Genomic DNA, 10,777 nt, shown 5'->3' with positions numbered 1-10,777 from the left:
ATGATCAAACACTACTGGCGCCAAAGAGAACTTGTTGGGAGTAGCTTGCAGACAGCACCAGGCCAAGAAATTGGGGTGCCCAAGGAGGAAAATTAAAATTCAGAGGACAACCCTTCTTCCACTACATAACATGAGGCACCATCTGGAGCAGTACGATTCCTGTTAATTTAAATGGGATGTGCACAGGAGAATTCCTCTGTGGGTAAATTTTGCCAACCTCCGGTTGGGGCCTGGAAATCTCCCAGAATGACCACTGATCTCTAGATGATAAGGGTCACTTCCCTTGGACAAAGTGGCCCTATAGTTTGCTGATGCCCTCTCCTTCTTCTCAAGACTCCACCCCTAGATCTCCAGGATTCATCCAACCTACAATTGACAACCCTAACTGTGCCCCATGCGTTATCTTTCTCCTACTCTGCTGTTCCTTCACCGGCAGACACGTCATTTTTTTTGCCTCCTGGTAAAACATCTTTGGGATACAGTAGATGGTGGGCCTTTGATTGAGTCTTCAGAAAATGTAGGGTAAACATGTAGTTAGGGAAAGATTGCCTCAAGTAGGTTTATGGAGAGGCAGCAGATACATTTTCTAAGTAAATAAATATAAATATATAAGTGCAGCCAGAAGCATTATTCATTCAGTCTATCAGGACAAGCCATTAAGCAACCTAAGATTTCAAATCTGGGCGGTTATTCAGAATTGTTCCTCATCCACAAAGTATTTCTAGGGTTACTAACCTAAAGGTGAGGGCTAGAGTTTTCTCTGAATTACAACTGATCTCCAAACTGTAGAGATCAGGTCTCCTGGAGAAAATGGTAGCTTCAGATAGTGGACTCTATGGTAAACCACAGACCCTAGGAGAAATGGAAGTCCTAGAGTGACATCACATTCCTGCTGAGCTGCATCCCCAAGCATTTTCCACAAATCTCCAGGAATTTCCCAAGACAGAGTCAGCAATCCTAGGTATTGCCATTTTAAAAGGGCATGCCATGGTCAGTCTATTTCAAGCTGGTATCTACTGAAACATCCGTAAGTTCGCAAACTCAAAAGCCTACACTTAATAAACGAAACAGCAATTTCTATCTAGGCTTCTTTGAGGAACTTGCAAAGATTGCAGGATATTTACAACATGGACATCTTTAAGTGGGTGTCTTCTTGTTTCTTCACCTCCGCAAAGACCTTTTCCCAATTTCATCGTTCTGTGGGAGGCTTAAATTCCAGCGAATAAGTCCAGTAGGTTTATTTCTCTTGTGGAAGATTTCTTAAGCTAGAAAGACGGAGTCCAGGTATTGTGTGAGGAGGTCAGTGAAGATCTTGTCTCGGGGGGGCCAGGGTCAGCTTATTATACAGCCTCCCTTCTCCTTAAATGGGTTCTTGTCTTCTGGGATGGGCTTTAAGAGAGGGTCTTCTGCTGAATTGGCCTCTATATACTCCTTGATTTCGTTTGCTGTCTTGGAGATCTGTGTGAATGAGTGGGAAAAATCAACATGATTCTAGTTTTTGCTGATGTCTGGCCCAAAGTCTGAGACAGAAAATACACATGAGATATCTTTCCTAATTAAAATGTTAAAGGGTAGATTGTACTAAAAAGCAGTCTTGACAAACGTCATTGAAATAGAGAGGAGGTGCTCTTGGAGAGTTCTTGTGTCTCTCAATGGGGCTTATTGGGGTTGTCAACTTCCAGGTGGTGGCTGGAGATCTCCTGGGATCACAACTTATCTCCAGGTGGGAGATCAGTTTCCCTGGTGAGAATGACCACTTTGGAAGGTAGAGTTCATGGCATTATAACCCATAGAAGTCCCTCTCCTTCCCAAACCTGACCCTCCTCAGGGTCTACTGCCCCCTCCCCCCCAAATCCAAGTATTTCCCAAACCAGCACTGGCAACCTTTGGTCTTACACAGGACAATGTCCTTTTGATTGTATTTCATGGCCCATCTCCCGCTTGGCCATTCTTAATACTGCCCCAAATCCATTCCCACCAGAACTGGAGGGAAGGGCTGAAATCCAGAACAAAAAGCTTATGAAGTCCTCCAGCAGTCTAACAAAAAATAATGACTGGGATCCCCTGAACAAATTCCATGGTTCTAAACAGCCTCTCCCATCTCCTAGCACTTTTGTTTGCTCAAGGTTTCACTGAAGACCACTGCTCTTGCAGAAATGGAAGTGCCCGTGGAAGGGGAAACGAGCTCTGTGGCAGACTGTCTGGCCCACGCAGAAGTTGTTCAGAGGATCCAAGCCTAGATGTTTAAAACAAGAAGAAGAAGAGTTGGTTTTTATACCCCGCTTTTCACTACCTGGAGTCTCAAAGCGGCTTACAATCCCTTTTCCTTCCTCTCTCCACAACAGACACCCCGTGAGGTAGGTGGGGCTGAGAGAGCCCTGAGAGAAAGTGCTCTGTGAGTACAGCCCTAAGAGAACTGTGACTAGTCCATGGTCACCCAGCTGGCTGCATGTGGAGGAGTGGGGAATTAAACCCGGCTCTTCAGATGAGAAGCCGTGGACCATGGCTTAACCATGACACTGCACTGGCTCAGTGAACATGCCAAGGCAATGGCTTGTATCCACCAGAGCATTTCCACTGGTGGAAAGATTTCCATTGCATAGTGTAACTTTTGGGCCACCCATGGCAGCCCTAAATGCTGGTTCTTTTTTTGGGACAAATGGGGGAGGGGGGATTTTTTGCTTCATTGGGGTTGGAGAAGGCAAAAAAGTCATACTTCCTGGGCAGAAAATCGTCCATCAGAAGAGATACTCTGATGGACTCCAATCATTGTACATCCAGCCTTACGCTCTTCCTGCGAAGTTATTCTGAATGTTTCCCTTAATCTACTTCTTGACTATGAGCCTTGTATCAATATTTAGTCTTAGAGTTTATGTCATAAATGGGGACTGGTTTTAGAGAAGACCTGGTCCCTGTACAAGAGAAAAACTCCCATTGAAGGGAAGCTACCATCATAAGACCAATAGTCAGTGGTAAATATTTATAGATTATATATTAAATCTGTTTGTCCTGACCTGGACAAACTCCTGGTGAGCCTGTTCTTGTCAGATCTTGGAAACTAAACAGGGTTGGCTCTGCCTACTTCTCAGATGGGAAACCACGAAGGAAGTCAAGGATTGCCATGCAGAGATAGCCAATGAAATCCCTTGCCTTGCAAACCTTATGGGATCACCATAAGCCGAAATGATAACTGGGCCAGTTGTGCCCCATAAGCATTTCCTTTGCCGTCCAAAATCCACTTCCTGAAGCAGCTGTCACACCTGGTCTCATGGTGGGGCCACCCTGGAGTAAAATCGAGCTACATTAAAGAAGCGAATCTGTGTAGGGTTGGGATGTTAAGTCAACAGGCAACTCTGTATTGGTTTACCCCAATTAACAAGTTGGGAACTTCAAAGTTCTAGGTTTTGGTATGGAGTTTTAGGCTGCAGTTGGATACGGGTGCTGTCATGGCAGTCCTTGCAAGCATTTGCAGTTGGATTTTCCAATTTTATTGCCCGTGATTGCTTCCTAGCACCACAGCAGCACAATAGCAGCCTAAAATTTACCTTTGAGGGGAACTTGTGGCTGATGTGGGCAACATAATTTAAACGGTTTTAACTGTTATTTGAAACTGCAATTTATTATTTGAAATGTAGTTATGATGTGTTTTAAATGCTGTAGAACTTCCTGAGCCAGCAATGCCAAGGGAGGCAGTATAGAAATCTAATGATAAATAAATTCCAGAGTGAATTCTTTTTCCTACCCAAAAGAGCTCAACGTGGCTTACAAATACCTACCCTTCTTCTCCCTACAACAAACACCATGTGAGGTAGATGAGGCTGAGAGAGACTGGAGAGAACTTTCACTGACCCAAGGTCACCCAGCTGGTTGCATGGGGAGGGGAATTCGAACCCGTTCCTCCAGATTAGAGGCTGCCACCACCCCGCTTGCAAATGTGCTTGCAAAAATCCAAACCAACATGCTTTTCTTGCGACTGAAACTGTCATAGAGGACTTTTGTGTGTTTGCAATTCTTAAGGATTTTGCAATCGGGGAGCTGTCTGTTTGAAACAACCCAAACTCTTAATGATATAAGTAGGGTGTAATGTAGTCCACCAGGAGGCTCTCCTGTGCAAGCTCTATTTGAATGCTTGGGAGCTGTGGAACAGCCTCATACACTTGCATAGCTCCTGTTCATTTCAATGAGGCTGGATCCAGCCAGCTGTTTTGCTGGTGCAAAGAAAAAGCTGGATACCTCGACCACCTAAAAAGGCTATGGAAGGGAATCTGGAACCTGCATGGACAAAAGACATGGGATTAAGTCTGTAGTAAGGGAAGGAAAGAGCCTCTTGTGGCGCAGAGTGGTAAGGCAGCCGCCTGAAAGCTTTGCCCATGAGGTTGGGAGTTCAATCCCAGCAGCCGGCTCAAGGTTGACTCAGCCTTCCATCCTTCCGAGGTCGGTAAAATGAGTACCCAGCTTGCTGGGGGGTAAACGGTAATGACTGGGGAAGGCACTGGCAAACCACCCCGTATTGAGTCTGCCATGAAAACGCTGGAGGGCGTCACCCCAAGGATCAGACATGACTCGGTGCTTGCACAGGGGATACCTTTACCTTTACCTTTTTAAGGGAAGGAAATTGGGTGAAAAACCTGGGAGGAACACTTGATCCAACCCCTTGTGCAAGAGAACGTCCTAGTGGATTGGTGCTTTTTTGTGTTCTGTGTCTTGAAAAAGCCAAAAGGTACAACCCGATGCTGAATATAAAATTCCCTTTTGCAATAGCTCGTGAAATTTTTCATGCCTTTTGATATCTGATAAATGATGCCGTCTTAAGAAACTCATATTTGAATTCGGTTCACTAAAAAAAGTGAGGTTAGATCCAGCAGTCTGTTAACATAAGATGCTTATAAGCAGAGATCTTTTCCAAATTACCCTTCTCCCGGCAGTCCTTTCTGACCCCATGAAAGTTTATCCCCCGGGTCATGGGACTGTGTGGACCCACAGCCATGCAAGTGGGAGATTACATTGGGGAGAAAGAAATGGACATGAAACTCTGCTGATGGAAAAGGGAGAATAAGTTTTCCTAAGGTCTGAAAGGACTGCCAGGGAGGGGGGAATGCAGAAAAGATCCTTTTGCCCATTGATTGCTGGAGCCAACCCGTTATTGTTGTTTTTCCATTTTACTGGAATTTAGGTTTTTTAAAGAAGTTTTGTATCTGTGTCCTACTTGTGCAACCAGATGTCTTTGTTCATGTGCATTACTAGTATCGAAGCCCATTTTAAAAATGGGCTTTGATAGGGGCGGCAGGCAGGAGGGCGTGAGAGGGTGGCCACGGCTCCTTTTGGCCCGCAAAGCGGGTTAAAGGGAGTGGAAAGCTCCCCCTCCCACTGGCGGTAACAGGGTTTTGCAGGCTGCAGGGGAGCTGCAAACTCCCCTACCCCGGCTCTTTCCCAGCAGGAGTGTACCTGCGGGCCGCAAAGCCCTGCCACTGCCTCTCTCCTTGTGGGTGACAATGGAGGCTGCAGCCACAAGGCTTCTAGCAGGCAAGGAGGGAGGGTGGGAGCTGAAGGGGGAGGGCCAATCAGGGTGGATCTGGATGGACAGGTCCCTGGACAGTCTCCTCCCAGAAGGCTGTTTCCCAAATATATAAGGGAGCGAAATAGTGTTAAGAATCATACCATCATAGAATCATAGAGTTGGAAGGGCCATACAGGCCATCTATTCCAACCCCCTGCTCAAGGATGAATTAAGGATGAATGTTTTTGTAGATTCCCATGAAGAAAAATGTCAAAAGCATTAGGGCTTTAATTTCTAACAGCTAAAGGGATTTTTAAAAAATGACAGATGTTTGCATCTTTGAATGCATCTCTTGTGTTCCTCCCCCCCCCATCCCAGCTATTTTATCTACTTCAGGTTTTTGATCTCATCCTGCAAGGAATTGTGTTTCTTGTGCAGCCTTTGAAATGATTTGCTGGAGGGACTTGGCTGGATGAAGAGCAGGTACTGAACACAGATTCTCAGAGGCCGTGCTGTAACAATACTGCTGCCATAAAATTAATGTAATTACCTGCTTGCATCCCATGGAGGATTAGGCTTTGAAAAAAATAGCTTGAATAATCCGCCTCCTACCATTCTGTCTTTGTGCATTTTGTAACCTCCGGCTTGATGAAGAGTTCTGGTGTCCTCAAAGGCTTGTATAATGTCTTGTGTTGATTGGTTTCTAATAAAAGGTATTATCCAGATTCCATTCTTGGTTTTGGGCTTTGCATGGGCCAGTATGGCTACACAACCTTTCTATTTTATGCACAGCGCAAGAGAGTTTACCACTCCATTCTGCCTGACAAATGTTCTGTGTAACTCATTACATTTGCACATACCAGCACCAACTGGTTGGTTCTGGAAAATGGCAGCATTTTTTTTTTGTTAACTTATACTAGAATATATGGAAATGGTTACCAATTGCCTTTCAGTTTTTGTTTCCTTTTTCAGCTGGTCTACTTGCATTTTTAAGATCTCTTTTTCAGTCATGTCCATCGCCATCTTGACCTGCAATCCAGACATAAATTCACGTTAGCCGCCTACATACATCTTTTGAAAAACACCTGTGTGATACAGGAACGCACACATTTATCTTCAGGGATACTGAATATGTGGTTGATCATCAGGTCAAAAGCCTTTTAATGTCCTGTTGGCTAAGTAGTCATTGTTTGTTGGTTTGTTTTGCTTTTTAAAAATCTATTTACATGTTACAATTCCATTTTTAAATTGGAATTGGTGCAAGATGTCAATTCCAGGAAGAGCTGAAAGCTCTGGATGCACGACTCCTGGTGACCAAATTTGTGTCATATGGGGGATGCCTCTGGTCTAACATATGTACCAAGTTTGGTACATATTACATTAACATAATGTACATGCTGCTGTACACTAACAAGTCCATTAACATGCCCATTGCTGCATGTGGTTCTGTAGCCCATCGCTACAGAACTTCAGTGTCTTAAGTTTTGGGGACTTGGCTCATGACATTATTACATATGGAACTGGGTTCTGTCACTTTTTATAATATTGAAGCCAAGTCCCCTGGGCATCTCCTAGAACTGGGCCAGGTAGTATGCCCAGTGGAGATTTCCAGCATCTCTTAAGTGACACAAATCTTGGTTTAATCAATTACTTCTCTATTTAAGCAGCTTATTCAAAGGCCTCTTATCGCCATATGCCATTGCGTTGGTAGCTGTTCTGTAGTACCAGTGCAAGGCTTCAATGTTTCATCTCCTGGGTATCAGCAGTGCTTGTTACCTCCAACCCCCCTGATAATGTGGAGTTAAAACTGTTGTACAAATTGATTGTCATGAAGCCCATTCTAAAACTGAAAATATGTGATAAAAAGGTGACAGTGCATATTGGGAAGATCACAGGTGGCACATCTTCCTGGCATGCGCACACTGGATAGATCCTGAGCATAACCACAAGAGGGATGGTGCACCCAGATTTAGTCACCTCCTGTGACTTCTGTCTCTGTGTTATTTCATTCTTCTCCATCCTTCACTATTCAACCACTGGGGGAAAATATTGTATCTGGCTTGGATTACTTGGATGAAATAACCTGGTACAACCTCTCTAAAGACAAATGTAGTCTTGGGCTGTATCAACAGAGGCATCACATCAAAATCACAAGATGTCATAGTCCCCCTGCATGGCCCACTGGGAGTGCTGTGTACAGTTCTGGAAGCCTCACTTCAACAAGGACGTGGACAAAATGGAGAGGGTTCAGAGGAGAGCAACAAGGATAATCCAGGGCCTGGTGATCAAGCCCTATGAGGAAAGGCTGAGGGACTTGGGAAGGTTCAGCCTGGAGAAGAGGAGGTTGAGAGGGGACATGATTGCTGTCTTTAAGTATTTGAAGGGTTGTCACTTAGAGGAGGGTAGGGATAGGTTCCCGTTGGCAGCAATGGGTTTAAACGACATGGAGAATGATATCGGCTAGATATCAGGAAAAGGTTTTTCACAAAGTAGTTCAGCAGTGAAATTGACTGCCTAAGGAGATGGTGAGCTCCCCCTCACTGGCAGTCTTCAAGCAGAAGTTGGACAGATCCTTATTGTGGATGCTTTAGGCTAATTCTACATTGAGCAGGGGGTTGGACTAGATGGCCTGGATGGCCCTTCCAACTCTATGCTTCTGTGCTTCTAAATGCAAATGGTGTCCCCATTTAAAGCAAATGATTTGGTAGGATCAATCTCATACTATGTGTTCATGTTCGTACAATGCACAGATGGAAAAGGAAGGGAACTGTTCAAGGCAAAGGAAGACATGGTTGGTTTCATAACTCAAATCAACACTGTAGTCTAGAAACATGGAGTCTTTTAATAAAATGATAAAACATTTCCTTATTTCTTCTTCTTTGGCTGGAGGTCTGCAGGCATAATGAGTTTATCAGCTTGAGATCTTTAATTTTAGCAGGAAAGTGGATGTGTTTGAAGCAAGGGGGGCTAACAAGATGTTATGAATATACATGCTGTCGAGTTACAACTGATTTACGGTCACTCCAGCAAGGAGCTTTCAAAGTAAGTGGAAAGCAGAAGTGGGTTTGTCATCGCCTTCCTCTGCAGAGCCTTCCTTGGTGGTCTCCAGTTTAAGGGCTGACCCTGCTTAGTGTCTGAGATCTGGTGAAGTCAGGCTATACCAGGGGTAGTCAAACTGCGGCCCTCCAGATGTCCATGGACTACAATTACCATGAGCCCCTGCCAGCATTCGCTGGCAGGGGCTCATGGGAATTGTAGTCCATGGACATCTGGAGGGCTGCAGTTTGACTACCCCTGGTCTATACCATACAATTTTGCATCCCCTAATGTTAAATGTTCCTCCACTTATAATCACCCTGTGATAATCACCCTGTCATTCCACTCTTCTCAAACCCATTTTACCGTACTGGTTTACAAGCAAGTTCTCCTAACTCAAATTTGCTTGTAAGAACTCCACATCTCTCCTAATCAGATTCCCTCCAGCCACAAAATGAAGGATGCTCTTACAGGATTTAGAATCCCGGGCCACTTTTTCATTGCTAAATTGAAAGTCAAGAATGTTTTCGTCTTTTGATGGGGGAATGTGGGATGGGACGGTATAGCCAGATCCCATCAGCAGGGTCGGTTCTTGAATGGGGGGCCAGCAAGGAACACTCTGCAGAAGAAGGCAAACATATTCTGCTTCTTACTTGCCTTGAAAGCACCTCGCTGGAGTCACCATAGGTAAGCCTCAAAAGATTTCAAAAGTGCATTGCGAACTGTCTTCAAAGGTAAAAACATGAATATTCCTGAAAGGTTGCCGAATTTGTAGTTGAGCCCAAATTTAGTTTCAGCTGAACCACACATACACAAGGAATAAGCTAGAGGTGGACTGGTACATTTCTTTCCCCTACTCTGGGGGCTGAAAACATGAGTGAAGGACTTTGGAAAAGAGGGAAAGGACTGTTTCACCCTTTCCCCCTTCTCATTTTTAATCCTTTGCCAACTGGATGTTCCCTGAATTGTCCGGCACAGAGAACAGCAGAGAGATAATACAGGAAGAAAACAATAACCTTTTAATCAATTCCACAGTCCCCAGTCTGGAAAATAACTAAAGGGCCACAAGACTGCATGCACTTCTTGGTGAAGTGTCAGGTTCTGGGTGTACAACTGGGTTGCTGGATCTGGTCTGTTTTCCGTAGTACACCGAAGCTCTGGCTGATGATAACATTTCTCAGAGCCAGAAGGTGTTGGTGAGAGATGGGGGGCCAGTCATGGGCACCCTCACCCCACGACTACTCAAGGTAAAGAGGTTTGGCAGAATTGGGTAATGTTTTCAAAACTTGCATCAACCAATAGAACAAAAGAAGTGCCCATTAGGCAACAATGGCTCTTTAATACCCCTTTCTGTTCTCCTTAAAACTACCAGTTTTTGCTTATAGAAACCTGTTTCTGTTACTGGCTGCAGATGATTTAGGGTATAAGGCTGTAACTTTAAACATACCTATTTGGAAATAAATTCCTCTGGAAAAATAACGCTTTCTTCCAATTACTTAAAAAAAAAATACTCGCTAAGGAGACCTCTGCAAGGTCTCCAACCGCATGCTTAATTAATCTTTTCCACCGCAGATGGTCTAACTTACCGCTTTTGATGGGTTTTCTTCTCCCAAGTGCTAAAGTGTTCCAGAGAGAAATCTGCTGGGTTCTGATGGTGTGAAGTTGTCTGCCGTGTTCCTTTCTCGGCTCAAAGACGTCTTTGGCTTTCGGAAATGGCCTGCTTTTGGAACTGATTGTCTCCTGTCCTTAATCTGATAATTAACTCAGCGAGTTAAAACTGATCAGGTGTTGAGAATTAACCTCAATGCCTAGGGTAAGTAGAGGAGAGAGACGAGATAGCAGATGGCGCGTTTGCAAAAAGAAAAAAAAAATGGATCCGTTGAGCCACCAGAGCTGCAGAAGGACCTCTTCCGAAGACCCCTTAGTCCCCTAGAGTTAGCCTTCTGGTTTCAAAGACCCTCCAGAGCTGTTGAGTTGAGAAGTTCCAACGCTTCTTCAGCACTGGGTGCATAACCCAGTGTGCATGCTGTGCGTCCAACCCATTCAACTCCTCAGTTAACTTGCAAAGGGTCAATGGAGCTCTTGCAAAGCCAACATGTCATCTTCTCAGTCCCGAAACCTATTTCCCATCACGGGCAGGGAAGGCGTTGGTCAATAATAGAGAGTACTGCATTGCGATCCTATGCAAAGGTACTCCAGTTTAAGCCCATCCACTTCAGTCAGCTCAGAGCAGGGGTGGGCAAA

The 10,777-nt window shown here is 44.7% G+C and overlaps 1 protein-coding gene across 2 annotated transcripts; it reads right to left on the bottom strand.

The window, feature by feature from the left end:
* Window positions 1-12: 12 nt before the first annotated feature.
* On the bottom strand, window positions 13-10,278 carry GNGT2 (G protein subunit gamma transducin 2). Of its 2 annotated transcripts, XM_077314097.1 has the most exons (3): window positions 10,120-10,278; window positions 6,437-6,526; window positions 20-1,458 (listed from the first exon to the last, which is right to left on the bottom strand). In XM_077314097.1, the coding sequence occupies exons 2-3, from the start codon at window positions 6,518-6,520 to the stop codon at window positions 1,333-1,335; spliced, it is 210 nt and encodes a 69-aa protein (XP_077170212.1). In that variant the 5' UTR covers window positions 6,521-6,526; window positions 10,120-10,278; the 3' UTR covers window positions 20-1,332. The 2 variants fall into 2 exon arrangements, with proteins under 2 accessions (XP_077170211.1, XP_077170212.1); XM_077314096.1 differs by lacking the exon at window positions 10,120-10,278 and having other exon boundaries at window positions 13-1,458; window positions 6,437-6,541.
* Window positions 10,279-10,777: the final 499 nt, after the last annotated feature.

The sequence above is a fragment of the Paroedura picta genome, chromosome 16 (assembly GCF_049243985.1).
Source record: "Paroedura picta isolate Pp20150507F chromosome 16, Ppicta_v3.0, whole genome shotgun sequence".
Taxonomy (NCBI): domain Eukaryota; kingdom Metazoa; phylum Chordata; class Lepidosauria; order Squamata; family Gekkonidae; genus Paroedura; species Paroedura picta.
This window is presented reverse-complemented; position numbering and strand designations above follow the sequence as displayed.